At 44.1% G+C, this 27,534-nt stretch overlaps 1 protein-coding gene and 1 long non-coding RNA gene across 3 annotated transcripts in view; one reads left to right on the top strand and one right to left on the bottom strand.

Moving 5' to 3' along the window:
• Nucleotides 1–272: 272 nt before the first annotated feature.
• LOC139810318 (uncharacterized) overlaps nucleotides 273–27,534 on the bottom strand; it is a 55,003-nt gene continuing 27,741 nt past the window's right edge. The window contains exons 1-8 of one of the 2 annotated variants that reach the window (XM_071773741.1): nucleotides 25,979–27,493; nucleotides 25,130–25,351; nucleotides 24,554–24,960; nucleotides 23,219–23,476; nucleotides 2,005–2,812; nucleotides 1,710–1,904; nucleotides 1,248–1,623; nucleotides 273–1,163 (exon numbers count right to left, since the gene is read on the bottom strand). In XM_071773741.1, coding sequence (XP_071629842.1) covers nucleotides 2,645–2,812; nucleotides 23,219–23,476; nucleotides 24,554–24,960; nucleotides 25,130–25,319 — 1,023 coding nt within the window. In that variant the 5' untranslated portion in view covers nucleotides 25,320–25,351; nucleotides 25,979–27,493 and the 3' untranslated portion in view covers nucleotides 273–1,163; nucleotides 1,248–1,623; nucleotides 1,710–1,904; nucleotides 2,005–2,644. Of the gene's footprint in view, nucleotides 1,164–1,247; nucleotides 1,624–1,709; nucleotides 1,905–2,004; nucleotides 2,813–23,218; nucleotides 23,477–24,553; nucleotides 24,961–25,129; nucleotides 25,352–25,978; nucleotides 27,494–27,534 lie in introns of those variants that run through there. The other variant, XM_071773740.1, reaches the window with a different exon arrangement.
• LOC139810219 (uncharacterized) lies at nucleotides 16,605–19,359 on the top strand. The gene is made up of 3 exons (XR_011731260.1): nucleotides 16,605–17,039; nucleotides 18,567–18,697; nucleotides 18,767–19,359. It is a non-coding gene; the product is annotated as an uncharacterized lncRNA (long non-coding RNA).

Here is a 27,534-nt window from a genome sequence, read left to right as displayed (position 1 = left end):
AATTTTTTTTACAGTCTGTGGTGTAGGAGGTTCAGGTTCGTAAAATGAGCTACTCGCAAGGATACCAAATACGTCCGTTTATTATGAACTCCAGATTGCTTCTGGTCGGAGCGCCGAAACAGGGGGGAAGATCGGAGCACCGGCTCCGATTCGCGATTCTCGCACGCGCTTCATCGATACCTGTCGCGCCCGCTCGCGACTACGCCAAGCACTTTGTTGTGGCCCTCGCGACCGCGCGCGATACGTGGAATTTTAGGGAACGCACACATAACACAGTCGTTTATTAGGATTGCCCTACTTTTAAATTGAGCGCTTTTAAATGTATTATTATTATTAAACTACCGATATCGATATATTATTAGTAATTTAATATTAAAACTTGACAGAGTGACGTAAACTAATTATTCGCTCATAGTATTATAACAAAGTATTATGCGTTCAAATTCTCGAAAGCTAATAGCTTCTTTACTATGCTCTCTCTTTATGTCGATCGATTCAGATAAAAATCTCCGAAGTCTTCCTTTCTCTCGCGATATTCCTAGAGTAAAACTGTACAAAAGCTCTACGAAATTGGCGATATTTTTCACGGATCTGGTTCGAGTCTCGGCTCTTGAGGAAGGTGCGCATAAAGAGTACGCCAACACAGTTTATCCTGCTAAATGGTTAGCAATTCTCTATAGTTCTGTATTGTACATAAATTATAGAATATCTAAACGTTTCTTTTTTTTTCGATGTCCTGTGACATTGTACAACAGAGTTACAAATAAAGATAAAGCCACACTTTACGTATAATCTGATTCAGTCTTTGCTAATGTTACATAATAACGTGCGAAAGAATTAACAGTTAGACTATTTAAGAGGCTATTTAAGAATTTTAATTGATACTGGAAGCATAAAACTGTTCAGCTAGCTTTACACAAGATATTGGTCTTCTTCTTTATGAAATCGTCAAATTATGATTATGATACATTTCTACATTATCACCAGCATCGAATCTAATCTTATTTATCGTGATACTCTTGAGAAACTGTTAATCCATTGTCTTAACTCGATCGCGGCGCAGAACTGCGTCCACCAATATTGTTCTTCTCCCTCCAATCGATTCCCGTAAAAGCTGTCCCTGTCTACATATTGAACAGTCGATACGACGACGGCAGATTAGTCTGAAATTAAGCACACGTTAACTATCACTCTTCTTGCTAAAATTACAATTCTCTTTTCAATCGCATACCTTGATTATGACATACCTGTAGACCAGCACGGGAGTCAGATCGTCGGCAGCAGGTATGCCTCTTTCCGACGCCATGGAGATGAGATTCATGATGGTAGTCGCGCAACGAAATACACACTGCAACTTATCCTTAGGAGTCTTATACGCCGATATCACAGCCAATTCAGCCTGCGCCCATGACCAGGGGCATTCGTAATGATAAACTTTTGAAATGCGTAGGTTCCTGTGATTTGAAGTTACGACCTTTGCCAACTTATTGATATGACCGTGAAAAAACTGGTCCCTATATACATCTCCATCTTCATTTAGATAGAGCGCATTGTGGTATACCCGTGCCATGACGGTTCTTTCCACCACGACTCTCGCCAAATCTAATTGGTTGGCGCTTGCCGCTGAAAGTAAGAAGTAAGTTCAGACGTCTCTGAGCACTCCGCTAACAATAAGATCAATTGCGAGATAAATAATTATATTCATGTACATTGCCAAATCGGATCGTTGTCCATTTCCACGTGGACCTTCCCTAGAAAATTATCCTGTTTCTCGTCAGCTAGCGTAAGCTTTTTAAACTCTTCGCAGGAGGAAAGCTTTCTTTTTTTCCAAAAATACTCTCACACAAACGGATACAAGATGATTATTGATAGCATCCCGATCGCACTTAACTCGCACGCATAATCTGAAAAATATTATTATTAAACGGTTAACATCTTACATTTAAACATCTTACATTTACTTATACATTACATACAAAGATGATATTTATATATAAACAGTACCTATCTAAGTGAGCTAATGTCGACAGCAATCCCTGACGACATCTGATTAAATATGCGATATAAGGAAATCGCTTTTGATAATCCTCTCGAAGTGATTTAAAGAGCTTTCTACATCCATCGTCATTAAATAGACGCACGCAACGTAAAGTTTCATGAAGATGAGCTAGTTAGACTTAGCTAACTAAGACTTAGCTCAGCTTCAGTTTTGCCATTTGCTATGACAGAACCCTCCTGCTGATGTTCTCCATCAAGCCTCACGTTCTCTTCCTCCGCCTGAGTCTCCATTCGCGCAAAGATCACGTTGATCATCTGCGTGAGAGTCGCACAGGCTGTTGTACGTTTGATTCACCAGGTTGCGACGACAAGTAAACGTTGTAAACAATACGAATTGTTAACAATACCGTGCCCTCGTATACCTCCACATGCTGGCTTGTCATTACAGTCAGCAGAGCTTTAATAATCTGCAACTGCACACTCTCATCGGTCTGTGGACCGGTGAAGCAACCGCAAATTGTCTCGACAATGCGCACAATCAGCAGCTTGTTAGGCTCCGTTTAATCAGGCACATTGCCAGTGAGATGGCTATATGCGATTAACTTCTGCAGGCAGTCCAGTGCTGTGTCACCACAATCCGTAGTGACTAGCTCTGACATGCTGACTCAAATGGCAAGAAGTACTTCTCAGCGGTAATGACATTTGAGTCGCTCTTGGACTGATTGGACTGTGGCCCAATTAAGGGCGTTTGAGATAACCTCTTCACCCTGCACAGCTGGTGTACATGCATCTTTGATCTCGTTACGGAGGTCCTCTGCAAGATGGAAATATGAGTGACAAACTTAATTAGCAACTATCGCTTATAGCTACAGGTTTATTAGCCTGTATATTTATTTATTTCAGTATAAAATAATTTTTAAAACGTTCATATTAATTCTGATTGCAGACGGACCTTCGGGAACACTAGCGCCTTCTTCTTTTAACATGAATAACTAAAAATCTATATTTCGGCTAATTACCGAGTTTATAAATATTTAATTAAAATTATCTGGGTGACTCACAAACCTTTTTAATCACACTTAATAACTCTTCATACAAAATACAAACGATTTCGTTTAAAAACTTTTATTAATTTATCTATTTCGGCTAAATGCATGGTGTAAAAATAATTAATTAATTACAATTAAACGAATGACTCACAAACCTTTTCAATTGCACTTCAAAAGTCTTCATACAAAATCCAAACGATTTCATATGGTAGATTCTTTCCCGGACATTCATTTCCGGTCAAATACATACGAATCTTCGCGACTGCTTTTCAGGCTTCTACCGGGCGTCCCGGCACGGGCGCAACACTATTCAATGGCCAACTTGCCGATCCCTCTCTCTATCAACCATCGAACAGCAACGAAGAACCTAGACGCGCCACTACAACTTTGTCCGCCTACACTACTCATTGACTGTCTGTTCCTATCCGCGGTTTGTGTCCTCGCTCGCGTGCGCGGCCCTCTTTCGAACATTTTTTGGTCCTTCGAGCCGGATCCGGTGACCGGCGCTCGGGCTGTGAGTGAGTGCTTAAGTGACCTTCCTCCACGTTCCGTCGAATAACATTGAGGGGAGACGATGAGTAAGGAGAACGCCACGGAAATGGCAGGATCTGTCTCCAAAGAGACGAATAGAGAGATGGAGGAACTTATCCGCAGTCAACATGAGCTCTACGGGCGCATTGCTCGCTCGTACGAGAACCTGAGGAAGGTGGGAGCACCAAATATCACCATAGGGTTGGTGGAAGCGCGTTTGCAGGCCCTCGAATCCAACTGGGCGAAATTCGAGGCTCAGCACGAAAAAATATATGCCGCCTTCTGGGAGATTCTGGTGGATCATAATTACGAGAAGAAGGACGTGCCGTCTACTGCAGAGAAGGCTTACATACAACAAAAGGGCATGTTCCTCGAGACGCTCCGCAAGCTCAAGAGTAAGGCGGACGGCGCTCCCGCACCGGCCGCTGCCGGTACGACCTTGCCGCGCATTCAGCTGCCGGAGTTCGCGGGCAAATATGAAGAGTGGCCCGCCTTCCGTGACCTATTCCATTCGATCATCGGGAAGGATGCCTCAACAACTCCAGTTGAGAAGCTACACTACCTGAAGTCGTGCCTAAAGGGGGAGGCGGAACTCTTAGTGCGCAGCCTGCCCACGACGGACGAGAACTTCGAGCGCGCTTGGAAGACTTTGACGGACTACTTCGAAAACAAGCGACTCCTGGTGCGCTCATACCTTGCTCAATTTACGTCGCTGCCAAAACTAAAGGGTGAGTCAGTATCTGAGTTACGCAAGGTGTATCACCGTGTCGTGAGCACTGTCGGCGCTCTCGACAGCATCGGGCGGCCGATTTCGCGTAGTGAGGACCTGTTCGTCCATCTCGTCGTGGATCTTCTCGACCCGCGTTCGCGTCGCGAGTGGGAGAACGCTATCAGCGAAACGTCGGATCCGCCGTCGTTTTCCGTCTTGCAGCAGTTTCTGGACCGACGTCTGCATACTCTCGAATCGCTCCAGCCGGCTAAATCGGAGAGCGCGACTTCCGCGAAAGCCGGGGGGAATTCCGCGCAGCAAACGCGAGCCTAGCATGCAAAGAAGCAGGAAAACCGACTCGGTCGCTGCTCCGTTTGCCAAAAGGGACACTTTACCATGTTTTGCCCTCGTATAAGGATAAAACCGCCGCGGAAAGAAAACTGCACGTCGAGGCAAATAATCTCTGTCTCAATTGCCTTGGAAAACACAAGTTAAATAAGTGTGATTTGAAACGAAATTGCTCCGTGTGTGACGGCCGACACCATTCGAGCCTGCACAACGCGTACCAAGGAACCGAGGTTGCCACTTCGCATCTCGCGCAAGGACCTTCTGAAACCGCAGTGGCTGTGCTCCTCGCCACCGCCCGTGTCCGCGTGCGTGATCGGTTCGGCATCGAGCGTACCGCGCGAGCTCTAATCGACCAGGGTTCCGAGTCATCGCTCGTCGCGGAATCGTTGGTGCAGCGCCTAAAACTGTCCCGCGCACCCGCCTCGGTCGCGGTATTCGGTGTTGGCGGGAAGCGGACGGCTCGTGCGCGAGGCCTGGTGACCCTCGACATCTCTCCCCGGGGAGAAGGGCCGTCAATCGCCGTGTCGGCCTTAATACTCCCTCGGCTCTCTCTCTACGGTGAAGGGATCCGTGCGGATAAAGAGGCGTGGACGCATCTCCGCGGGCTGGAGCTCGCCGATCCCGAATTTCTAGGCTCGGACCCAGTGGATCTCCTGCTGGGCGCCGATGTCGTCGCCGAGATCCTCCAACCGGGACTGCTCAAGGGCGGGGCACACGAGCCTGTTGCCCAAAATACGGCGTTAGTGTGGATTATCTCCGGCGCCGCCGGAGCGGTGGCGAATCCAGGAACCGCGGTAGCGCACCAGTGCCACGTCGACGCGGAGCTCTCCGCTCTGGTGCAGGGATTCTGGTGGCAGGAGGAACTGCCCGTCGGCCCTCCCGCGCTGACCAGGGAGGAGCAGGAGACCGAGGACTTTTTTGCCCGAACTCATTCGCGTACCGCGGAAGGCCGATTCGTTGTGAGACTCCCCGTCGTAAATCCGCTGCCCAATCTCAAGGGAAGGCGCAACTACGCTCTACGGGTGTTCACTCAAATGGAAAGGCGGCTTTCTCGCGACGAGAACTTGAAGAGCTTGTACGTCGACTTCATGCGGCAGTACGAGAAACTCGGCCACATGACCCCCGTCGCGCCGGACGAGATCGCGAAGAGCCGAGTGTGTTATCTCCCACACCATGGCGTCATGCGGGAGGCTAGTTCCTCGACAAAGCTGCGCGTGGTGTTCAACGGCTCGGCAGCGCTTCCTTCGGGCGACTCACTAAACCGAAACCTTCTGGCGGGCCCGAATCTGCTGCCGGCCCTCGCGGATGTGCTGCTGCGCTGGCGTCATTACCGTTACGTCCTAGCCACGGACGTGGAAAAAATGTACCGCCAGATTCTGGTTCACGGGGAAGATCGTGATCTTCAGCGGATCTTGTGGCGGTACCACACAGACGAGAAGATACGGGAGTATATTTTCAACACCGTTACCTACGGGCCTGGGAGATAACCTGTTCTCCTTTCCAGGCTATTCGTGCTTTGCTTCAGCTAGCCGAAGACGAAAAGGAACGCTTCCCGCTGGCCGCCCTAGCGCTGCTCAGCGCCCGCTACATGGACGAGGTACTTTCGGGCGCCGATACCCTCGAAGAGGCTATGGCCCTTCGGCAGCAGCTAACGGAACTCTGTGCGGCGGGCAGCTTTCCGCTGCGCAAGTTGTCGGCTAACGATGAGGCGATTTTGACGGGAGTCCCGGCGGAACATCGTATGCAGCGCGAGCTTCGCGCTTGGCGATCTCAGGAATCGCACGGCATCCTGGGTTTACAGTGGCACCCCGGCGTCGACAGTTTCTCCTTCGCGACACGGACGAGTCCGGTGACTTCAGTCACTAAACGGTCAGTGTTGTCGCTCACTGCCCGGCTCTTTGACCCCCTTGGTTGGCTGGCGCTGGTCGTGGTACGTGCCAAGATAGCCTTCCAGGCTACTTGGTTGCAGGGTCTCGACTGGGACGACCCACTGGAGGAAGACAACGCCCGACGATGGAGGGAGTATCAGACCGAGCTTCCGCTACTGGAGCAGATTCGAGTTCCGCGGAGGATTTTTCCGGATGCGCCGGGAACTGGCCTCGAGCTCCACGGCTTCGCTGACGCTTCCGAGAGAGCATACGCTGCCGTAATCTACCTACGAGCGGAGACAAAGGACGGATCATGGCGAGTCACCTTGATGGCAGCCAAAACAAAGGTCGCCCCTCTCAAGCAGGTTACCTTGGCTCGACTCGAGCTCAACGCCACTGCGCTGCTCGTCAAACTCGCCTCTCACGCCAAGACCGTCCTCGAATTACAAGGGGCCACCTTCCACTTCTGGTCGGATTCCATGGTGACGCTGGGATGGATCCGTGGTCACCCGACCCGCTGGAAGACCTACGTGGCCAACCGAGTCTCTGAGATACAGACGACGATGCCGGAGGCTCTGTGGCATTATGTGCCAGAAGGAGACAACCCGGCTGACTGCGCTTCGCGGGGGCTTTCCCCGGGCGAACCGATCGGCCACCAGCTTTGGTGGCAGGGCCCCGCCTGGCTTAAAGAGGACCCTTCGACATGGCCTGCTTCCGCTGCCGTACCCGAGAAGGAGGGCCTGCCCGACGAGCGCGTGCGAGTCCACGTGGCGGTGCCAGAGACTGCCGCGGTCCAGGAACCTGAGGAGCTTCTCCGCTTCTCCTCGCTCCAGCGACTACTGCGCGTGACGGCATGGTGCCGGCGATGGCTTTGCCGGAGGCAAAGCTGTCAAGCAAGAGCGGAGTCAACGGCCTCCGGGTACGGGGACGACCTTTCCGCCGAGGAGCTGGAGGAGGCCCGCTTGAGTTGGATCCGGCTGACGCAGGCGATTCACTTCAACCGAGACATGGAGTCGGTCCGGCTGGGCCGCTCGCTGCCGAGATCTAATTTTCTTGTCAGACTTAACCCTGTTCTAGATGCTCAAGGACTGCTGCGCGTTGGCGGGCGGCTCAAGCACGCCGTCCTGGCCTACGACGAACGGCATCCCGTGATCCTGCCCGAGGCTTCACGATTCACCAGGCTGACCGTGGAGGCTTGCCACAGGAGGACATTGCACGGGGGAGTCCAGATGACCCTGGGGATGATCCGACAGCGATATTGGATCCCGCGAGACTGCGCTCTAGTGAAGCGGCTGATTCTCCGCTGCGTGACGTGCGCGCGTTGGCGGCAACCCCGCAGCAGCTGATGGGCGATCTACCACGCGAAAGAGTGAGACCTTCACGGGCATTCCTACACACGGGCGTTGACTACGCCGGGCCCATTATGGTGCGGACGACCAAAAGCCGAGGCCAGCGCTCCCACAAGGCGTTTATCTCGGTTTTCGTCTGCCTCGCCACGCGAGCAGTTCATTTGGAGGTCGTCTCAGAACTACACCGCGGCGGCCTTCTTGGCGGCGCTTCGCCGATTCACTTCCCGCCGCGGGCTGTGCCTCAGCCTTCACAGCGATTGCGGGACCAACTTCGTCGGGGCCGACGCGCAGCTGCGCGCTCTCTTCGCGGCGAGCCATCCGGAAGGACGACAGATCGCCAGCCAGCTCGCCTGTGACGGGATCAAATGGCGGTTCAACCCTCCAGCCGCGCCCCACTTTAAGGGCATATGGGAGGCAGCCGTCAAGTCCCTGAAGCACCACCTCCGGAGGATGCTGGGCGAAGCCACCTTAACATACGAGGAGATGAGCACTCTCCTCGCCCAGGTAGAAGCGTGCCTAAACTCACGTCCTTTATAGGCTCTTTCGGATGACCCGGATGACTTGGCTGCGCTGACGCCGGGGCACTTCTTGATGGGGTCCGCGTTGACGGCTGTGCCCGACCCGTCGCTGCTGAACGTGTCCGACAATCGCCTATCCCGCTGGCAGTTGTTGCAGAAGATGCAGGATCACTTTTGGGAGCGGTGGGCTCGAGAGTATCTCCAAGCTCTGAGTCATCGTCCCAAATGGCTTGTCCAGAAGCCTGACCTCCGGGTCGGCAGCCTCTGCCTCATCCGGAACGAAGCCACTCCGCCAACGAAATGGCCGTTGGCTCGCGTCACCCGAGTCCATCCGGGAGAGGACGGACGCGTTCGCGTGGTCACCGTTCGCACCGCGGCGGCTGAGGCCTATTGTAAAACTTGTGATTCTACCGACTAGCGACGCCGATATATAAATTAAAGCATTGTGCAAAATTAAATTCCCGGGAGCAAAGTAAAACGTTAACGCCTAAAATTCGCGGTTTTAAAGTAGCTCTGCTTACGGACGCGTTCGTGTACAACCGGACTTTAAGTCAAGTATTCATGTTGCGCAATAGATCCGCCGGAAGGGGATTTCAGTATCTTTAAACCCCTGTGCGTTACGACACTGCGTGACGTAAAAATTTGCTCGCGCGATCGAAAGTCAACGACCCCATCGGCGGATTCGCGTGTCATCGCTAATTATCGTACCGCGATTTATTTCGTCAGTCCCTCTGACGAGGCGGGCGGTATGTTTAAGATTGCTTAAACGTTTATAACGATATCGGAGTCGAAATTATAAATTAGCATTTCAGCACGGCAGTTGCGAGCACCGAGACTCGAGCGTTATCGCCGTGATTTTCGGCGTGACGACCGAATGAGTAAACAGTGGAAACAAGGCATTGCCGAGCGAATGATCTTTGCGTGTTTGCTTTGTTTCCTCTGTTTATAATTGTCGATCACGGATCTCTCGGGGACTTCTCTCGGTGAGGCGTGTATTCGAAGTCTCGAATTTGCGAGAAGCCCCCGAGAGCTTAAAGGGACACGCGCTCTTGGCAACGGAGCCAGTCGCTCTCTGGTTTCCGAGTTGCCGCTGTCAATATTTCGAGTTGCTTGCTCCTTTCTTTCGCTTGCGCTTAGTAGTTAGAGTTGCTCACTCTTTCGCTCGCTTAATCTTTCGCGCTGCCTGCATCGGCGTTTGCATGCGCTTTCGCGACACGATCTCTTCCATCCTTATAATTGCGATACAGCATTTTGTAAATAGTGTAAATAGAAAATAAATTGTACTTTGTCCGCCTACACTACTCATTGACTGTCTCTTCCTATCCGCGGTTCGTGTCCTCGCTCGCGTGCGCGGTCCTCTTTCGAACAAAGTTAGATTACCGGTTTCTTATCTATATATATAAGTCACGTCGTCTGTCTGTCTGTCTGTATGTACGCGAACTACTCATTCGTTAGTGGACCAAATTTTTACCAAAAGTATATGAAACAGGGGTAGAATTTCCCGGGGATGAAAATGTCGCGGCCAATTTTTTGCTACCGATTTTCTGAAAACCGATTTTTCTAATTTTTCGGGAAATAATTGACCGAATTTAGAAGAATTATATATGAAACAGGGGTAGAATTTTCCGGGGAATATTCCGATAATTTTTCGTTATTTTCTTAAAAACAATGCCCAAATTTTTTGGGGATGGCGAAGATGTGTATAATTTTTCATAACCAATTTTTTGGAAACCGGTTTCAAAATTTTCTAATTTTTTAAGGATGGCTACGATGAGTTTATAGAAAAATTGCTAATAATAAAGGGGTTTCCGATTTCTGCTCCAATTTCCGTAAATTTTGAGATATCAAGCTGAATTTTTTTATGGATAATTTTTATAGATAATTTTTCGTTACCGATTTTTGTGGAAACCGGTTACAAAATTTTTCAAATTTCTCGGGAGTTAATTGATCCAATTTCAAAGAATTGTATATGATATAAAAATAGAATTTCCTGGGGTTTGCTATAAAGTGTATAATTTTTTGTCACCGATTTTTTTGGGATTCGGTTACAAAATTTTTCCAAGTTTTCGGGAATTAATTGACCAAATCTTAAAGAATTATATATGAAATAGAAGTCAAAATTTTTAATTTTTGGAGGATAAGTTTAATTTTTTATTAATGGATAATTTTTCATTAAGAATTGATTTTCTTGAAACCAGTGCCAAAATTTTTTTAATTTTTTTGATGATTTCGAAAAAAGAAAATAAAATGGAAGAAAATGAAAGAGAGTTAATAATGGTGGGTCAACGGAGGTTGAAACGCGCGAGGCGCGAGCAAAAATAAAATTTAAAGACTTTAATATAAGGGATTACATTTGTGAAATATTTGACAATATGCTAATCTGCATCTGTAATATTATCTATTATTTTTTATTTTTTAAAAAAGAATTCGAAGATGTAGGTTAGAGTTTGAGGAGAAAAAATATCAAAGGTGCTCCTAATTAATGAGTGAGTTTGGGGAGAGGGGAATAGAATTTGAGCCCGCGCGAAGCGCGGGCGAAAAATTTAGTTTTACATAAAACGCGAGATTCACTTATGTATGCAAGTTTAACGCTTATTGAGTTAATATGAAATAATTTTCCTAAATGTAAAAATAACACGATGTTATATATGCGGTTTGGCGTGAATATACATATCACGACAATAGCCCAGGTGATCGAAGAAGTTGTGTATAATGTCCCGATTCAACGGCCCCTGTCCCTGGTTGAGAGTGTTATAACATTAATAATAACATTAATATCTCTCACACTGTCAAGCCAAATTGGCTCTTCGTTCAGTTTCCGACTTATTCATTATTTCTCCTTTTGCAAAATTTGGAAAACAGCATGATGTATTGGTTGGTATATCAATGAATTGCTGCCAGTTTCAGATGTATTGAACAGTAAGTGATATAATCTTAACTCGTTGAATAAAAAAGAAATCAGGATATTCTGATTATACAATACATTTTTACTTTGTAGAGGATGATTACGTGGCTGTATATTGGAGCGACAAATAGATTAGAGGATGCATTGAACGTCCAGATCCATCGAGAGAGAGAAGCGTAGTACGATTACTCGATCACGGTGGTTACTGGCAGTTTAGTAATTCGTAATGTAGGCCATTGATATATAATTATTTGAGCCTATTCTTCCAAGCCATCGAAATCTTTTTAGCAAATATTCAGCCAAAGAACGGTAACTATATATTGACGTTGTTACATCCAACCCCGGGATTAGGATATGAAAATCTGGGAAGCAAGAGAAAGGCTAACCAGAGGGGTCAAGGGAAGGGAGGACGCAGCTAGATACTTACAAATGTCGCTCGCAGGTACGCGCTCTGAGACGCGTGGCGCGAGCCGAACGCACTTTTATGACTCAGAAAGGGTCAACGTCCGTAAAGACGTTAGGACGCCTTTCGTGAGCGGTGCGATCGTCGGTCCTTTTTCGAGTCAGAGAATTTAATCCCTTTAACTCAGGATCGGACCTCGTGCAATTTCGAGAGAGGGAAAGTACTGAGGGTGAGGTCTTAAATTAAAGAAAGAATGGAGATGTCTTTAACATAAGTATTCATATTTATTTGACATAAAAAAATAATGTTATTTGAAAAAATAATTATAAACTAGGCGTTAGTGTAAAAAGTGTGGATGTATATAATAAAACAAAGGAGAACTTGTGCAGACGGCTGTCGAACATTATGTACATTTAATGAAATTCTTTAGGTGAAACATATGAGAATTAGAATAAAATGAATGTATTTTATAATTATTACTCTAAATCTATCACCTCGGGTTTGTCTACTTCCTCGAGGTTTGCAACGGTCGAGGCGGTCGAGGAGGTTGGGGACGGACTTCGGGAAGAGGAGGGGGAATCGGGAGGTTCTAGGAACCGGGCTGGATCGGGGTTGACGGGGACCACGCGAACCGGGACCATGCGAGGCGGGACCACGCGAAACGGAGCCACGCGGCAAATAGGGCGATGTTCAGCAATTTGGGCGAGAGGGTAGGACAACTGGGCGATAAGACAAGATGATAGCGGGACGATTCTGATGCGAACAACCGGGTTCCTCCGAAAAAGCTGGTAGGGGCGGTGGGATGGCAAGTCGCGGAGGACCGGCGTTGAGCTGCTCCCGGGGGAGTTCGACCTCCCGTCGCGCCCGCTTGTTCTAGCGATTTCTCTGTCGCCTGATCGTGCGGAGATTCTGTCCTCGAGGGGGTAGGACTTTCGGGTCCACTAAAATTATTTATTTATTTAGTCGAGCTCTCTCGGACCCGGTCGGAAGCGAACAAAAGGAAATCGTCGAGCTCAAAGGGGGGGAGGTCAGTGGACAGGCCGGGTCCGCGACAGCGACGAGACGCCGGGAGCCAAGTCAGGCCTACCACAACGCCAACGACCGCTGGGAACTCGATGCCTACACCGACCGACCCACGAGCATAAGCTCAGGGGGGTCAGTGGACCAGCTGAGTCCACGACAGCGATGAAAACGCCGAGAGGCAAGTCAGGCCCACGACAACGCCAACGACCGCTGGGAACCTGATGCCTACACTGACCGACACCAAAATAATAAGGTTCCGGGGATCCGACAATCGATAGACCGTTTAAGAAGGGGGGCGATAACGCGGAAAAAGAAAGGATCAAGAGAATTGCGGGACTTACTACTTAATGAGTTCAAAACGTTGGAGTGGGTTTCTTCTCGAAATGGACGTTGGTGTCGTTGGTGGATGAGTCGGAGCGACTGATGTGCTGTTGGATCTCTTGCACAGACTCTAAATGCGGAATCGTGACTCGAAAACGGAAGAGATCACGATTATAATACCGAAATGTAGACTAAATCTTCAGAGGCTTGAAGAGACTGAGAAGTTTTGAGAGCGAGTGCAATCTCGGGGTTTATATAGGAAAATGTAGGGAATGGAAGGGGTGGATTTCTTGTGGGGTGTGTCTGGTTTTCGTTTAAAGGATTTCGGGTTGGCGGAATGTTTCTAATTTTTGTTTAACGGATTTCTTATTGGTTGAGATGTTCCTCACCCAAGAGGTAGATTCTTAAGTTTTCGCCTATCCTGGAAAGCTAGAGACGGTTATCGATTTTTGCGGTTTTCCATTGGTGAGCCCCCTTTTAAGGCCCCCACTGTCTTATTGGGGGTGTAACCCATCGGTTTTTTCCAATGACGCATTTGTTTTTTCGGCTATCGCCGATTTCTTTTTTATTGGGGTTCCTTACTTATCTCCCGACCCTGTTTTTATGTTGACAGACGATCCATACTTCTAAATTTTAAGTGCAGTTCTACTGCAAACAGAAACTTCCGCCACGTGCTCTTAAGATTTCTAAAAGCACGTATTAGGTTTCGTTTCTGTTTGTCGGAACATCGCACGGCCAGTTTTGAGTGAGTCGCGCGATATAACACAGATCTCCATCATCCCCCGTCTGGAGTTAAGGCTCCTTTCTGCGCGTCGTGTCGCCGGGTTTATAGTTATGGGTCAGACGAGGTTGACGAGAATCTGGTCACCATATCCTTCGTCTGTTAGTAATTTGTCATCTGAGGGGTTGTTTTTAGTTCCCCAAGCAAATAGGTAGCTTGGTCGTAAAAAAAAGGAATGCGAAATCTAACCTCACCCCGATCGATAACCGTCCGTACTCGGTTTGTTTATCCTAATCTTAGGGCTATGTTCGAGAAGTCGAACATGTGCCGCGCGCGCCTGACAAATGCGCGCCCGGTCAACACGCGCTTATCAGATTTCGCGGCTCGCCGCGGCGCGTCGCCGGCTCACATACAATTACTCGCGTTTAAAGTACGTTCGAGTAGCAATTTAAGGCGAGCTGCGCACAGACCAGCATTGAATCCTACCGCTATACTCTGCGATCTCGCATTGAGGAAGCGTTGAGAGAATCGAAACATTAACTCTTTTGTCGCGTCGAGTGAGATTCCCTCTCCTCCGCGCAGTAATTGTCGAGCGTCGAGAGCAGACTTCTCCTCCGCTCATTGCACTCCTGTGGAGCCATCGTGGAGACCGCGGCCCCCTCCAAGTCGGACGCCCCCTCCGGGCCCGGCACAGTGGAAGCGGAGGCGCGGAGTGGCCCCACTCCAACAGCGGAAGGAAGAGGTGCCGAACCAGGACGCGGAGCCAGAGACGAAGGAAGCGCCTCTCCTACCCGCCAGTACCTCAGGAGCGGCACACGAAGGGGGCGGAGCCCGCTAAACCGGTGTCGCAGGAGCGGCACCAAGAGACACCGGCCCTTGTGAAACCTCGTCTTTCCAACCAGCCAGTGCCGCAGGAGCGGCAGGCGACGAGACGGGAGTTGGACAAGGGACAGGCGATACGTCCGTGGAAGCTTATTCCACTGGAGCTCCCGGAGGTGCGCCGCACCAGGCCTGCCGGACTGACGCTCCCGAAACGGGATTGCCGCATTGCTCGACCATCCGCGTCAAGGAGACGCGAACCACAGCGTGTCAGACGGTGCTCAGGCGAGCTTTCCTGGCTCCGTCATCGCCAGTGGACCCACCGGATCAACCGACGGACAAGCCACCTCTCACCCCGGGCTCTAAACTCGACCTCAATAACAACTCGGTCCCCTCCGAGCCCCTTGCAAAGAAGGCCATCCGCCACATTGAATTTTAAACCGTGCGTTAGCACTTATTTTTTGATTAGGCGCCTTCAAGGCGCCGCCTAAGACAATGCAAACATAAGATATGTAATTTAGACACAGAATATATTGTTTTGTTACCAAATCTTGTCTCGCTGACTCACCGCCACCGTCCTGATCCCTATTGCGACTCCACGATATCGAACAGGCTATCTTAGGTGCATAAGAATTCCCGCGAAAAAGGGATATCGTGGAGTCCGCAGGACGTAACAACGTTATATGTACTATTATTCCAGATTATACATCTCTACTCAAAATTATTTATCTTTGGATATGTAATTATACTTTGATGTTACTTCTTTGCAGGTAAATGGTCAACAGAAGCTTACAATGTGCTACAAAATTGTTCCTTAAAGGGAGTTGCTGCTCAAGCTCAGATTGAAGGTCGCATTCAAACTAATATTTATGCAAATATTTATTTTATGATACAAAATTATGGGGTAAGTAGTTATTATTATCCAATCTTCGAGAATCTTTTTGCAGAAGCGCAAATTAATTGAAATTAATTGAATTTTTTTAAAGCTAATTTCCTTTACTGAAGAACTGGTAATGAACAGACATGCTGAACAAGTAGCATAAGACCAGATGAAGCTAGAAACACTTGAATCCATCTGTACATAAGAGTTGTCAAGAAACTCTACAATTTTCACGCATAATCCGCGATTCTTAGTCAGTATGGACTAGAGTTTAATACAATCGCCATTGATGATCCCCTTTAATCGCGTCAAAATTGATTATTTTGCTTTTTGACTTCGTTTTTTACTTATGTTGTAAAATAGTTTTCCGATTTTGTAGAATATTTATATTTAAAAAAAAAGTAAAGATTGCTATATTGATCGTAGAGTAGAGAAAACAATAACTTAACATTTTATAAAGTAGTGTCACATTTAAACTAGAACATTTGTATCGAATAATTCAGACGAATTAGGAAATTTGTTTCTACGTGACTAGTATCTATTTCTGATTGGGGACAATTTGAGAATTCATTGAAATAATTTAATTTCTTTTCACATTTAAATTTAGGTCACCGTAAATTAAACTTCTTACTTTAGAAGTTATTGTTAAATGGTGCATTTTATTTAACATCTCGTGTTATCTTTTCAAATTATTTAAAGGTTGCTAATTCATTTGAAGATTCGTCTTTTAAACATTTTTTTCAGTAACTTGTATTCCGCACTTCACTGTCGTGGCATAAAATTATTTTATGTTTTAAAAGACGGAGACTAAGCTTTCGAATTAATCCAAATGTACGCATATATACTGTATATATTTGATTAATAAGTAATTTATCTAAGACTATTTATTTATTATTGAAAAAATTAATAATTATTTTTCACTAATTATTAATTTTCAAATAAATAGTTATTTATTTTTTATAAACTATCTATTAGTTATTTTAATAATAAAACTTTATTTCTACTAATTATCAGTTTACAAAAGAAATTAATTCATATTTATTTAAATACTAACTTTCACAAACTAGATATTTTTCTCTGACAAATTACCAATTCTTTAAGTAATCTATACTTCTCACAAAAATTAAAGGAATACCAAATTTATCTTTAAAAATAGGCAAAATTCAAGCAGCTGTAACTTTGTTATAAATGAACAAAATTTAAATTAAAAAAAAAGATTTTAAAGCTTGAAATTTCTACTTTCAAAAAGTTACTATTATTTTTTAGTTTCTGTGAGTTTGGTAATTTTTACATGTAGAAAACTACGAGCTGGACAAAATAGAAAATTTTTCTTTCACTTTGTGGGCCTATCATGTTCACAAAAAAAATCCGCGAAAATTTTCGATTTTTTAACGTGAAAGCTTGAAGTTTTTCTTGCAAAAATTTTTTTTATTTTAGGTGCGGTACTTTGAAGGGCTTGTAACTTTTAAAATATTGGTCGGAGCGCTTGGAACCCTGATAGTTTTTGATAGAACTCCTCGGGGGCTACCAGAACTTCCGCGAGAACTGCCGATTTCTTAAAAAAAAATTACCCCTCGGGACTTCGAATACCTTCAAGGTGCGTTATTTTGAAGGGCTGTAACTTTTAAAATATCGGTCGGAGCGCTTGGGACCCTGATAGTTTTCGATAGAACTTTTCGGGGGGCTACCAGAACTCCCGCGAGAACTGCCGATTTCCTAAAAAAAAATTACCCCTCGGGACTTCAAATATTTTCGAAGTGCGTTATTTTGAAGGGCTGTAACTTTTGAAATATTGGTCAGAGGGCTTCGGACCCTGATAGTTTTCGATAGAACTCCTTGGGGGGCTACTAGAACTCCCGCGAGAACTGCCGATTTTCTAAAAAAAAAATTACCCCTCGGGCTTCAAATATTTTCGAGGTGCGGTACTTTGAGGGGCTGTAACTTTTGAAATATCGGTTGGAGCGCTTCGGACCCTGATAGTTTTCGATAGAACTCCTCGGGGGGCCACCAGAACTCCCGCCAGAACTCCGATAAAACCATTTTTTAATTTTAGGGGTTACTCTTGAAGGGCTGTAACTTTTGAAATATTGGTCGAATCGTTTTGGAACTACATAGTTTTCGATAGAACTCCTCGGGGGGCTACTAGAACTCCCGCGAAAACTGCCGATTTTCTAAAAAAAAATTACCCCTCGGGCTTCAAATATTTTCGAGGTGCGGTACTTTGAGGGGCTGTAACTTTTGAAATATTGGTCGGAGCGCTTCGGACCCTGATAGTTTTCGATAGAAATCCTCGGGGGGCCACCAGAACTCCCGCCAGAACTCCGGTAAAACCATTTTTTAATTTTAAGGGTGACCCTGAAGGGCTGTAACTTTTGAAATATTGGTTGGAGCGCTTCGGACCTTGATAGTTTTCGATAGAACTCCTCGGGGGGCTACTAGAACTCCCGCGAGAATTGCCAATTTCCGAAAAAAATTACCCCTTGGGACTTAGAAAATTTTCGAGGTGCGGCACTTTGAGGGGCTGTAACTGTTGAAATATTGGTCGGAGCGTTATAAAACCTATAGCGAACTCTAGAACTTGTCGAAATCTTTCTGAATCTACCATAAAAAATTGATTTAAAAAAAGTGGAAATTTTTTGTTTAACTTTGACATCGATTTTTGGGCTTATTTGAACGGAACTCTTTTTAAAACCTATAGGGAACTCTAGAACTCATCGAAATCTATTCGGAACTACCATAAAAAATTTATTTTTTTTTAAATGGAGGCGCCGTAAAGTTAGCCCCCCCATTTTTAAAATGGTGTTTTCACCACTTTAAATGACGGAACTCTTTTTAAAAACTACAGAGAACGCTAAAACTCTTTCTGGGGAATCCAGAACTCTAATAAAATTTTCCGAATTTTGAAAAAGGGGGGGCCAACTTCACAGACATGGACTCACGAAAGAGTTCACAGCTTCTCGTTGCGATACTTTTATTTGCGCGTTTGTCACCCGCAACAAATTCGCCATTAAACATTGTTATGGTTTATATTTTTACATTGTCATGTCGTTGCATGGGAAATGTTTTTTGGATCATGACTATGCACGTCCAAAGGTTTATGAGTTTTTCCCTCAAACGCAAACAGCAATCCGCTCCGAGGAGTGGTGTCCTAAGCATCGTATCATAGAGCCTATTTGGATTTGGGGATGGGAACATTCACGGTACAAACTACTACGTTCCAATTCAGGATGAAACGTGCGAGAAACAGCACAATGAGTAAGTACCGTTAATTTTATATACTTGTGCAAAAAAAAACCTTTTATAAACATAATTGTATTTTTTCAGTTTTGATAAACCCCGTTATACGCCACGTATTTTGCAAAGACGATTTGCCTTGACATCGACAGCATATAAATTTTTGGATGTTGGAATCAACGCTGGACCTATGTCCTCTGTGGATATACTTATTGACGATAACCGAGGCAATCTGATAATTCTGCCTCATGCAACGTGGGTGACATTCATCGAAAAACGTTCAGATATTCAGCGACTCGTGCAGTTATCGGCGCCATCATCGCTAGCGTTTCGAGATCTGGAGTTCGTTAAAATACGTGACGCAGATATTGTAAAATTGACATCGTGCGACACCAGCCTGTACATGAAACCGTTAACCGTACTCTTCCTGTTCGAATTAGAACATTGCGTCGAAAATGTGTATTTTCAACTATGTCAAAATGTTCATGGCGTATGTGAAAAATTTAAACAATTTGTAACAATTTTACGCCAAAATTGTATCACCGATAAATATAATGCAGTTAGAATTTTGCGTGAATTTTATGATAAAAATTCGGTTATTAATTGTGAACTGTTGGCGTATGCTGCAGATAATATTATACACAATGCATTACATGAGAAATAAATGTATATTAAAATGCATATCACTGTATCTAAAATTATTTTTTCTTCTGTCTACCGTTCCCTTGTCCACCGTCAGCGATTTAGAATTACAGACGCTCGATAAGAATGCGCTTGCCGCACTCTTTGCGCGATCACTAAACGTTTTCTCTCATCCGTCTCATATAAATTATTAAATATTCATCCTTTTATTTCAAATAAAAATAAATCACTTAAAATAATATAAAAAATGATATAACCATAATGGGTGACGGGAGCGAGAAGACGTGCGCGAACGGGGGCCGGAAGCCGGGAGCGAGAACGCGAACGGGGCCGCGAGTGAGAACGCGCGAGGGAAAGAAAACGCGAACGGGCGGGAGACAGAATGGGGGCCGGGAGCGAGAGACCGCGTGCGAAAGAGAGATAACGCGAGCGGGAGCGTGCCGTGTGACATCACGCGGACCAACGCGGCCGTTGCACGCGGACTCCGCGGCGCGGCGAAACGCGAACGCGGGTCCCCTCTCCCCGCAGCGCGGTGAAAACGCAGACCCCCTCCCCCGCGGCGCCCAAAAACGTGGTACCCCCCTCCCCATTCCTCGCGGCGCGACCGCAAACGCGGTACCCCCCTCCCCCTCCCCCGCGACGTCCGAAAACGCGGTATCCCCCTCCCCGCCCCCCGCGACGCCGGAAAACGCGGTTCCCCCTCCCCCTTCTCGCGGTAATCCCCCCCACTGCGGGGTACCACCCCGCTTCTCACCCCTCCTCGGAGCTCCCGAGTTAGAACCGGCATAGCTTACTTACTACGATGTAACTCATCTTTCCTTTAATTTACTTTAATAACAGATTATTAAGCATAAATTATTCTTTCGCGGACATTAATTATATTTTATTAAAGATGACGCGTTTTCTGCTTATTGTTATTCGATTATTCCTTTTGTTACATGAAATAACCGAAATACTGTTTATTATTTCGTATGCCTAAGACGAGAAACAAACAATCGTAAATGTCTCTTCTCCTCTCTTTTTCCTTCTTTCTGCAAACATTCGACTAGGTTCTGCTATTGCAGCGGCTATTGTTCACAAGAATGGTCATTCTTATCTCGATCGGGTGAAATAGCCCGCGAGGAGGGCAATTTGCATGGACGATGCCTTATACGAATCGCGCGCGGGTTTATTATTTCCGTCTCGGGATACACACGTTTGTTTATAACTAATTCATTTATGTAATTTCTCACTGTATTCTTCCGGATGTGTGTGGAGATTATTGCGGAAGATAGCAACGTAATCGATGCATCCCGCTTGTACACGCCTCGTATGTTGCGTGAGCTAAGGATGGTGGAGAAGGAGAAACGATATTCAAAATAAGAAATAGAACAATTAATTTAATGAGTGCGTAATCCAGAAAAGTTGAAAATGGGCAGAACTATACAAAGAATACCAACATTTGTTGCATAGGAGAAGGGAAACTGCCCTAAAACCTTCTCAGTATTCGTGAACAAAATTGTACATAGATAATATAAAATATTTTAAAGAAAATATTCCCTTCGTTTAACAGAACCTTATTACCAATAATAAGTTAAGTCTGAGATCTCTGTACGAAATGTTTCAAAATAGATTCAAGGTATAAAGTATGAACGAATATTCAATGTATTAAATATTCTGAATGATTAAATGAAATAAATGGTCTCTTCCTTTTATAGAAATTTTGCAAGGGAATATCTTCGAGGCAAACACATCAATTATAATGAATACAAGGCTCATATAAAGAGGATAATACAATTAATACATGTTAAGATAACGAATATGAAATAATGAAACCAAAGATTTCTGAGTACGTTAAATCTGAAAATGAGAAGTATTATAAATAAAAGAATTCTGTAGGAACTAATTAGATAATATTATAACTTAACTGTCTGGTAGGAATTGTCCCTTTGATAAACTTTGAAACTTCTTTCTTGCAATTAGTAAATATAATTATTCCATATACGTTGCTAAATGCAGTGAATAATTGAAGCATATATCCTTAGAATTAATCGAAAGAGATACGGAAAGATCGCAACAATAATTTTTCATAACGTAATTGAGCAAAAGAACTTATTCGTTCGTGTAGTTCAGAATTGTTATTAGAAAGTATCGAGTAGTCGAGGTATTATTTTAAACAGTAATCATATATCGAATTAACTTCACGTTCATTATATACAGTAAACGCTAGAGAGTTTTATAAAGTAAACGAAATATAAGTCTTAATATATGAAACACAAGGAATATAACTTCAGAATAACTTTAATCCTTGTATGCTCATCAATGAGAAGTATTAATTGGAATTCCATTGAATTTACGTCCCGAGATAAGAATTTATCTCCTTTTCTTATTAATCAGAATTAATTATGAGAATCCTTCTTTGAGGATAATCATAAGAAAATAACGTTATATCCTGTAACCGAATATTTGAATTAGCACGTGCTCACTTGTAAAGCATCACTTTCATCAGGGAAATATCTGACGAAAGAACCGAATAGTTGATATTATAATTCCAAATGTTACCTTATTGTGGAATCTGCAGCATCCACCAATTAATTATAGATAATCCGACATTTATTTGTACGGAAAATCATCCACCGAGAGTGGGAAACTCATTCGCTGTAAGCGAGCCAAATAATCAGAATAATGGCGGCTATTTCGTCTCGCCACGTGAAAGGAACGAAGTTAATGATGGCCGTTCTTGATTTCCAATATATATATATCTCTAATGTTCACCATCAAGTAAAGGCTCGGCTGAGCCCGGAATACACGTTGTTCTTCTTTCTTCATTTACGTGTTCGAACACGTTATTCGTGCTTCGAATGATAATTGATTTTTATGGACTCGTGTGAGAATTCACGGCACCGAAATATATTACAACATGAACGATTGATACAACACGAGCGTTAAAGACGATATTAGCGTTGAAAACGACACTAGCAACGACAAGGGCAATAATGTACCTTGAATAATTAATACGGTACGAGCGATAAGACTTGAACAGAACTTGAACATGTTCTCGATAAATGATTCTAATGGCAGAATACCCGATACGTGACTCGAACTGTTTCACGTCTGACCGAATAGTCGAGAATGGCCGGGGGGTCTCTCTGCACGTTCGTGCTTGCGCATCCCCTCCATTCGCCTTCTTGTCACGTGATGCTAGCGTGAGCGGAACTCGGTGCGTCGCGTTGCTCGCGCGTCCGTTTGCAATAGTTACTAGGCGGAAACGACCTGCCATCTAGTATTTATTCATGGAACCGCAAGAGTATATTATTGATACAATAGATGGCTGTAGCCATATCTAAAAGTTACCGACATCTCCGTATTTCTAACACCGCTCTAATTACACGCGAGCGTGACTCCGCCTCGCGTTAGGTTCTAGGAAGTGAAGGAGCGCGCACAGATCTAACGACGGCCTCTCGATGCGTTGAATCGCGAACGGTTACTACGGTTCAATACGTACTGGAGTCACGTATTGAAAGAGTCCAATGTAAATAAGATCGCGATCGTTGAGAATAAGAGTCTCAGGGAAAGAAAAAGCCACTTTCATAAACAACGCTTTATTTATTTGTAAATAACGCAGAGGAAAGAGGCATCTCTCACGTTTGTTTCAAAGATGTTTTCACATAAGTGGCTATTAATTTTAACGCATAGTGTTTTTCTCGACAATCTGCGACCTTGTTTGATTGCAAGTCCAAAAACTCGACGGATAAGTGATCGTAATTGCAGAGAATATATTCGAGAAAGGCCCCGCGAATTTAGATTTCGCCGATTTCGACAAAATCCTGTTTTATTTATATTGTCAGATGATCTCCTGAGACTTTACAGCGTATTTTTCGTCACGTCTTAAATCTCTCTTCTTTCACGAAAGGTACTTACTGCAGACGCTGCAGTGTTTCTCGTTGGAACCATCGCCGCACTCGTACCGGCCGCTGCAAGTATTGCGTCGGAACGACACCTTCCATTGTCGCATCTGAACGGGCAGTATCTCGAGGTGATTCGGCCGCGGTTGCGCGTCCTGCACGTTCCCCTGGGCTCGTCGCTGCCGTCCCTGCAGACCACCGCGTTGCAAAATTCGTACGCCGGCTGCCGGCAGGCACTGACCGTTGTTGCATCTGAACGCGCCCTCGGGACATTCTGCACAGGTCGAGAAATCTCACGTATAAATTAAAGTGAAATGTGAAATACATGAAATGTGTAAGGTAAAACATTTGTTTTTTCTCAGAAAAGTATTGGGTCGAGATTTATAAATACGCGTTCCGCTATATGCTACTGCTACTGAATCACTTCTTCTGAGAAACAATAGTATTACCCATGGTAACTGATTATTTTATCTGTTGCAAATAATTAAGAATGTATCATTTACGAATCAGTATTTATACTGTTATAACGTTTGTTAAATACAAAAATTCAGTTTGTTAAGTAAAACGGAACTTATTTATGAATCAACCCAATGGCATATACAACAATATAATTACGATAAAGAATCACTTCCGTTAAGAGATCATTTTTCTAACTATATAGAGAATGATAAAACGCGATTATGAGCGTTAATATTTATTAATATTTTTTAACAGTTTTTTTTTAGATATCATTTTCCCTTGCCCTATAGATTTTTAATAATCGCTTAGTCCAGGACAGGAGAGCTTTATTGATTTATTCTTGAGAAAGTTATCTCCGGACCTCTTAGCGTGTTTGAGACCCGTTTATCTTGAAAAGGCCTTAAAGGCCGGTTTTCACACGCAATGATTAGTGGCGCCAACTGACTGGCATTCATTGGCGCCAGAACCGACTAGCAAACTCACAAGTATTTACACAGTGATTGGCGTATACTATGGAAAATATTTAACATTTATTAAACACACAGTAAATGACAGCAAGCATATAACCTCCAAATTTGAGGTTATATGCTTTGGCCAATAACCGCCAGTAAACGCCACATTACTAGCGCCAGTTTGTATCAAGTGTTTACACTTGCATTTTTACTGGCGTTAGTCGACTGGCGCGGCCTGGCGCCACCAATCATTGCGTGTGAAAACCGGCCTTTAAAATAACATATAAATTACTTCAATAGCGCGGAAAAAAGTAAAAAATCGAAAGTATTGATAATCACGTTTTTTTTCAGCTTCTGTACATGTATGTCACAAAAACGCTTGAATCTTAATATAATTTACAAAAGAAATGAGCATAGAAAAGGCACGGGAGAATACCAACTTCGCCGACTGTTGCAGCCGATCTCGTCCTCGCCGCGAAGACAGTCGCGGTTGCCGTCGCACAGTCCGGACCTCGATATGCAGACATTACTGTCGTTGCATCTGAACGACTGGACCGGGCAGCGAGGACCGGTGCACTCCTCGTCGGAGCCGTCGGAGCAATCGGCGCGGCCGTCGCAGACGAAGAACCAGCTGATGCAGCTACCGGATGACCGGCACTGGAACGTGCTTGGCACAGCCGGTCCGCCGCGCGCTGCAATGCCGTCGGCAAGCTGCAGTCGCACACGCCGTTGATGCACCGCGACATCGGATCGGCCATACGGCACTCCAAATCGGCGATGCACGGTAGCCCGAGACTGACGGCCGTCATTATCGCGCCGCTCTCGTGACGGTCCGTCTTTATTGGCGCTGAAAGGCAGAACGAATCAAATTGAATTGTGTGCTGTTAGTCTAGAATCGAAATCCCGTAACTTTAATCCGCCAATTTTTTATACTTTAAATACGTCTGGTGTGGTGGTCTGATAACTTTTTGTCAAAAAAAAATATATCTTTTAAAATATAAAAAGGTAAATCTTACCGGAAGTTGTTGAGGTCGTCGTAACATAAGCGAGCTCGGTGACTTCCACCTCGATAACGACAGCATCGTCATCGTCAGGTAGCTCATTTGGCCCGGGACAATTGTTGGATCTGGGTCTTAAGCTCAATGACGGCCTTGTCACTATATTCACCGGTATCAATTGACTGGAGGGTTCCGTCGACAGAAGCATCGTTGCGTTCTTTAACCAAGATATCTGAACACCTATCCAAGAGAGAAGATATTAGGTCGCTTATAATCATAATTAATATCAGCTAATAATCATAGTATATTTATTACCTAATTAACGCGCTCGTCGTGTATATAACGCAATTGGAAAATCTTTGAAAGTGATAATGGAGGATAATGAAATATCGCGTGTGGGGATCACTTGTGATCTCCTTGTGGGCTTTCTTTGTACTCTGGCGGAAATATTTCTACAAAATTTAAAAAAAATAAAAGTGTACTACAAAAAACTATAAAGTATAATTGCCAGAATCTATTAAATTCTACATGAATTTAAGAAGTACTACAAAATCCTACATGAAAATGCTAGAATTGGAACACTTTTGTAAATTTTTGTATTTTTTTAGTGCATCTTGATCTATAAATTTTTCGATAAAACTACGCCAAACTACAACTAATACTGATATTCTACACATTTCTATATCTATTTGAGTACAATAGACTACAAGGAAATTAGAATTAAAACACTCTCTAATGAAGAAATTTACCCGACATAAAAAAAATATATTTATTTTTAAATTTTATTACTACTTTTTAACTAAATTTGTTTCTTAAAATGCAACCTATGATTATAAATATTTTCTCGTACTTGAAAAACACACTTACCTTGATGGGATTCGAACTCGAGATCTCGGGACCTCTGGATCGTGAGCCAACCGTCTTACGTGGTAGACTACTTCTTAATTTGATGTGTTATATATAGTCTACATGTATCATAACCAGCGCAAATATAATTTTTCAAAAATTTTTAAGAAACAAATTCAGTTGAAAAAGAGTAATAAAATTTCGAATCGGATATACAAATATAATTTTTTCTTAATGTCGGGTGAATGTCAGAAACCGGCTCATTACAAAATAGGCCTATTGGGCCAACGTCGCGCCACGTGATTACAAAAGAAAAAAACTTCTTTATTCTAACTTATCTGTAAAATAAAAAGCGAGTCATTATAAAAAAAAACCTTACCCAGCACCATACATATGTCTAAAACCGCATAACCCGGGAAAAAATCTCTTATTTATTCATATTAGTTTATATTAGTAGATACATGATTATATATGATCATATAAGAAATGAAAAATATAATCTTAAACAATATTATATGGCTATATATATATGAGAGTATATAATTATACATGGCCATATATAAGCATATACATATGCCATGATTATATACTCGGGAAAAAATACCTCTTATTTGTTCATATTAGTAAATATATAATTATATGTGGTCATATAAGAAATGGAAATATAATCTTGAACAATATTATATGGCTAAATCTCTTTAAGTATAACTTTATATAGTCATATATGGTTTTATATACTAGTATATTATCATGTGTGATCATGTAAAAGTATATTGATAAGGTTAAAGATAATCATATATGAATATATACTCTATAATGGATCTATTCATATAAATTTGTATAACTGTTATAAATATTCTTCTAATAGTATCAAGAGACACGGTAGTGTCTCGCGCCAAGTACACGCGGAGCGAGACCGACCGTGACTCTTTTACGCGACGCGACGGGTTGCGAGTACCCGAGATGTTGAGATCTCGATAACGAGTGAACGGATCAAGTTCTAAGTAGGCTTGATCGATAGCTTGGGGTCCAATTAGGGGGGGGTTTCTCTCATAATATTTCGCTACGTGCCCTACGAGCGGAGATATTGCGACGCAAAGTCCAAATGGGAAAATTTATTTTTAAGATACTCCTCCTCCTCCTAACGCCGACGTTCTTGTATGATGACGTCATAATCAGAAACGTCACTTTCACTTTTTCGACGCTGGCGGCGCAGGTATCGCCAGTTTCGATATCGCGCGCGTATTTCAAATTAGGTCGATAGATTTATCGGTCAGGAGCACTGGTCAGGAGGAAAATTTTTATTTAGGTAAATTAGGTAATATATAATATATATTGAGTCAACGGAAAAGAAGGTTCTCTACGCTCTACGCTTGGCAGAAAGTGCCGCTAGGGAATTTTTAAGTCGATTCTTATGAATCAAGCTTGATAAAATATATATTTATTAAGTCAACGGAAAAGAAGGTTCTCTACGCTTGGCAGAAAGTGCCGCTAGGGAATTTTTAAGTCGATTCTTATGAATCAAGCTTGAATTCGATGTCTAGGTATCCCAGGTTGCCGATGACGAGGTCCAGATA

Source organism: Temnothorax longispinosus, chromosome 3 (genome assembly GCF_030848805.1).
Source record: "Temnothorax longispinosus isolate EJ_2023e chromosome 3, Tlon_JGU_v1, whole genome shotgun sequence".
NCBI classification, from domain to species: Eukaryota; Metazoa; Arthropoda; class Insecta; order Hymenoptera; family Formicidae; genus Temnothorax; species Temnothorax longispinosus.
Note: the sequence above shows the minus strand (reverse complement) of the source record. Positions and strands in the feature narration are given on the sequence as shown.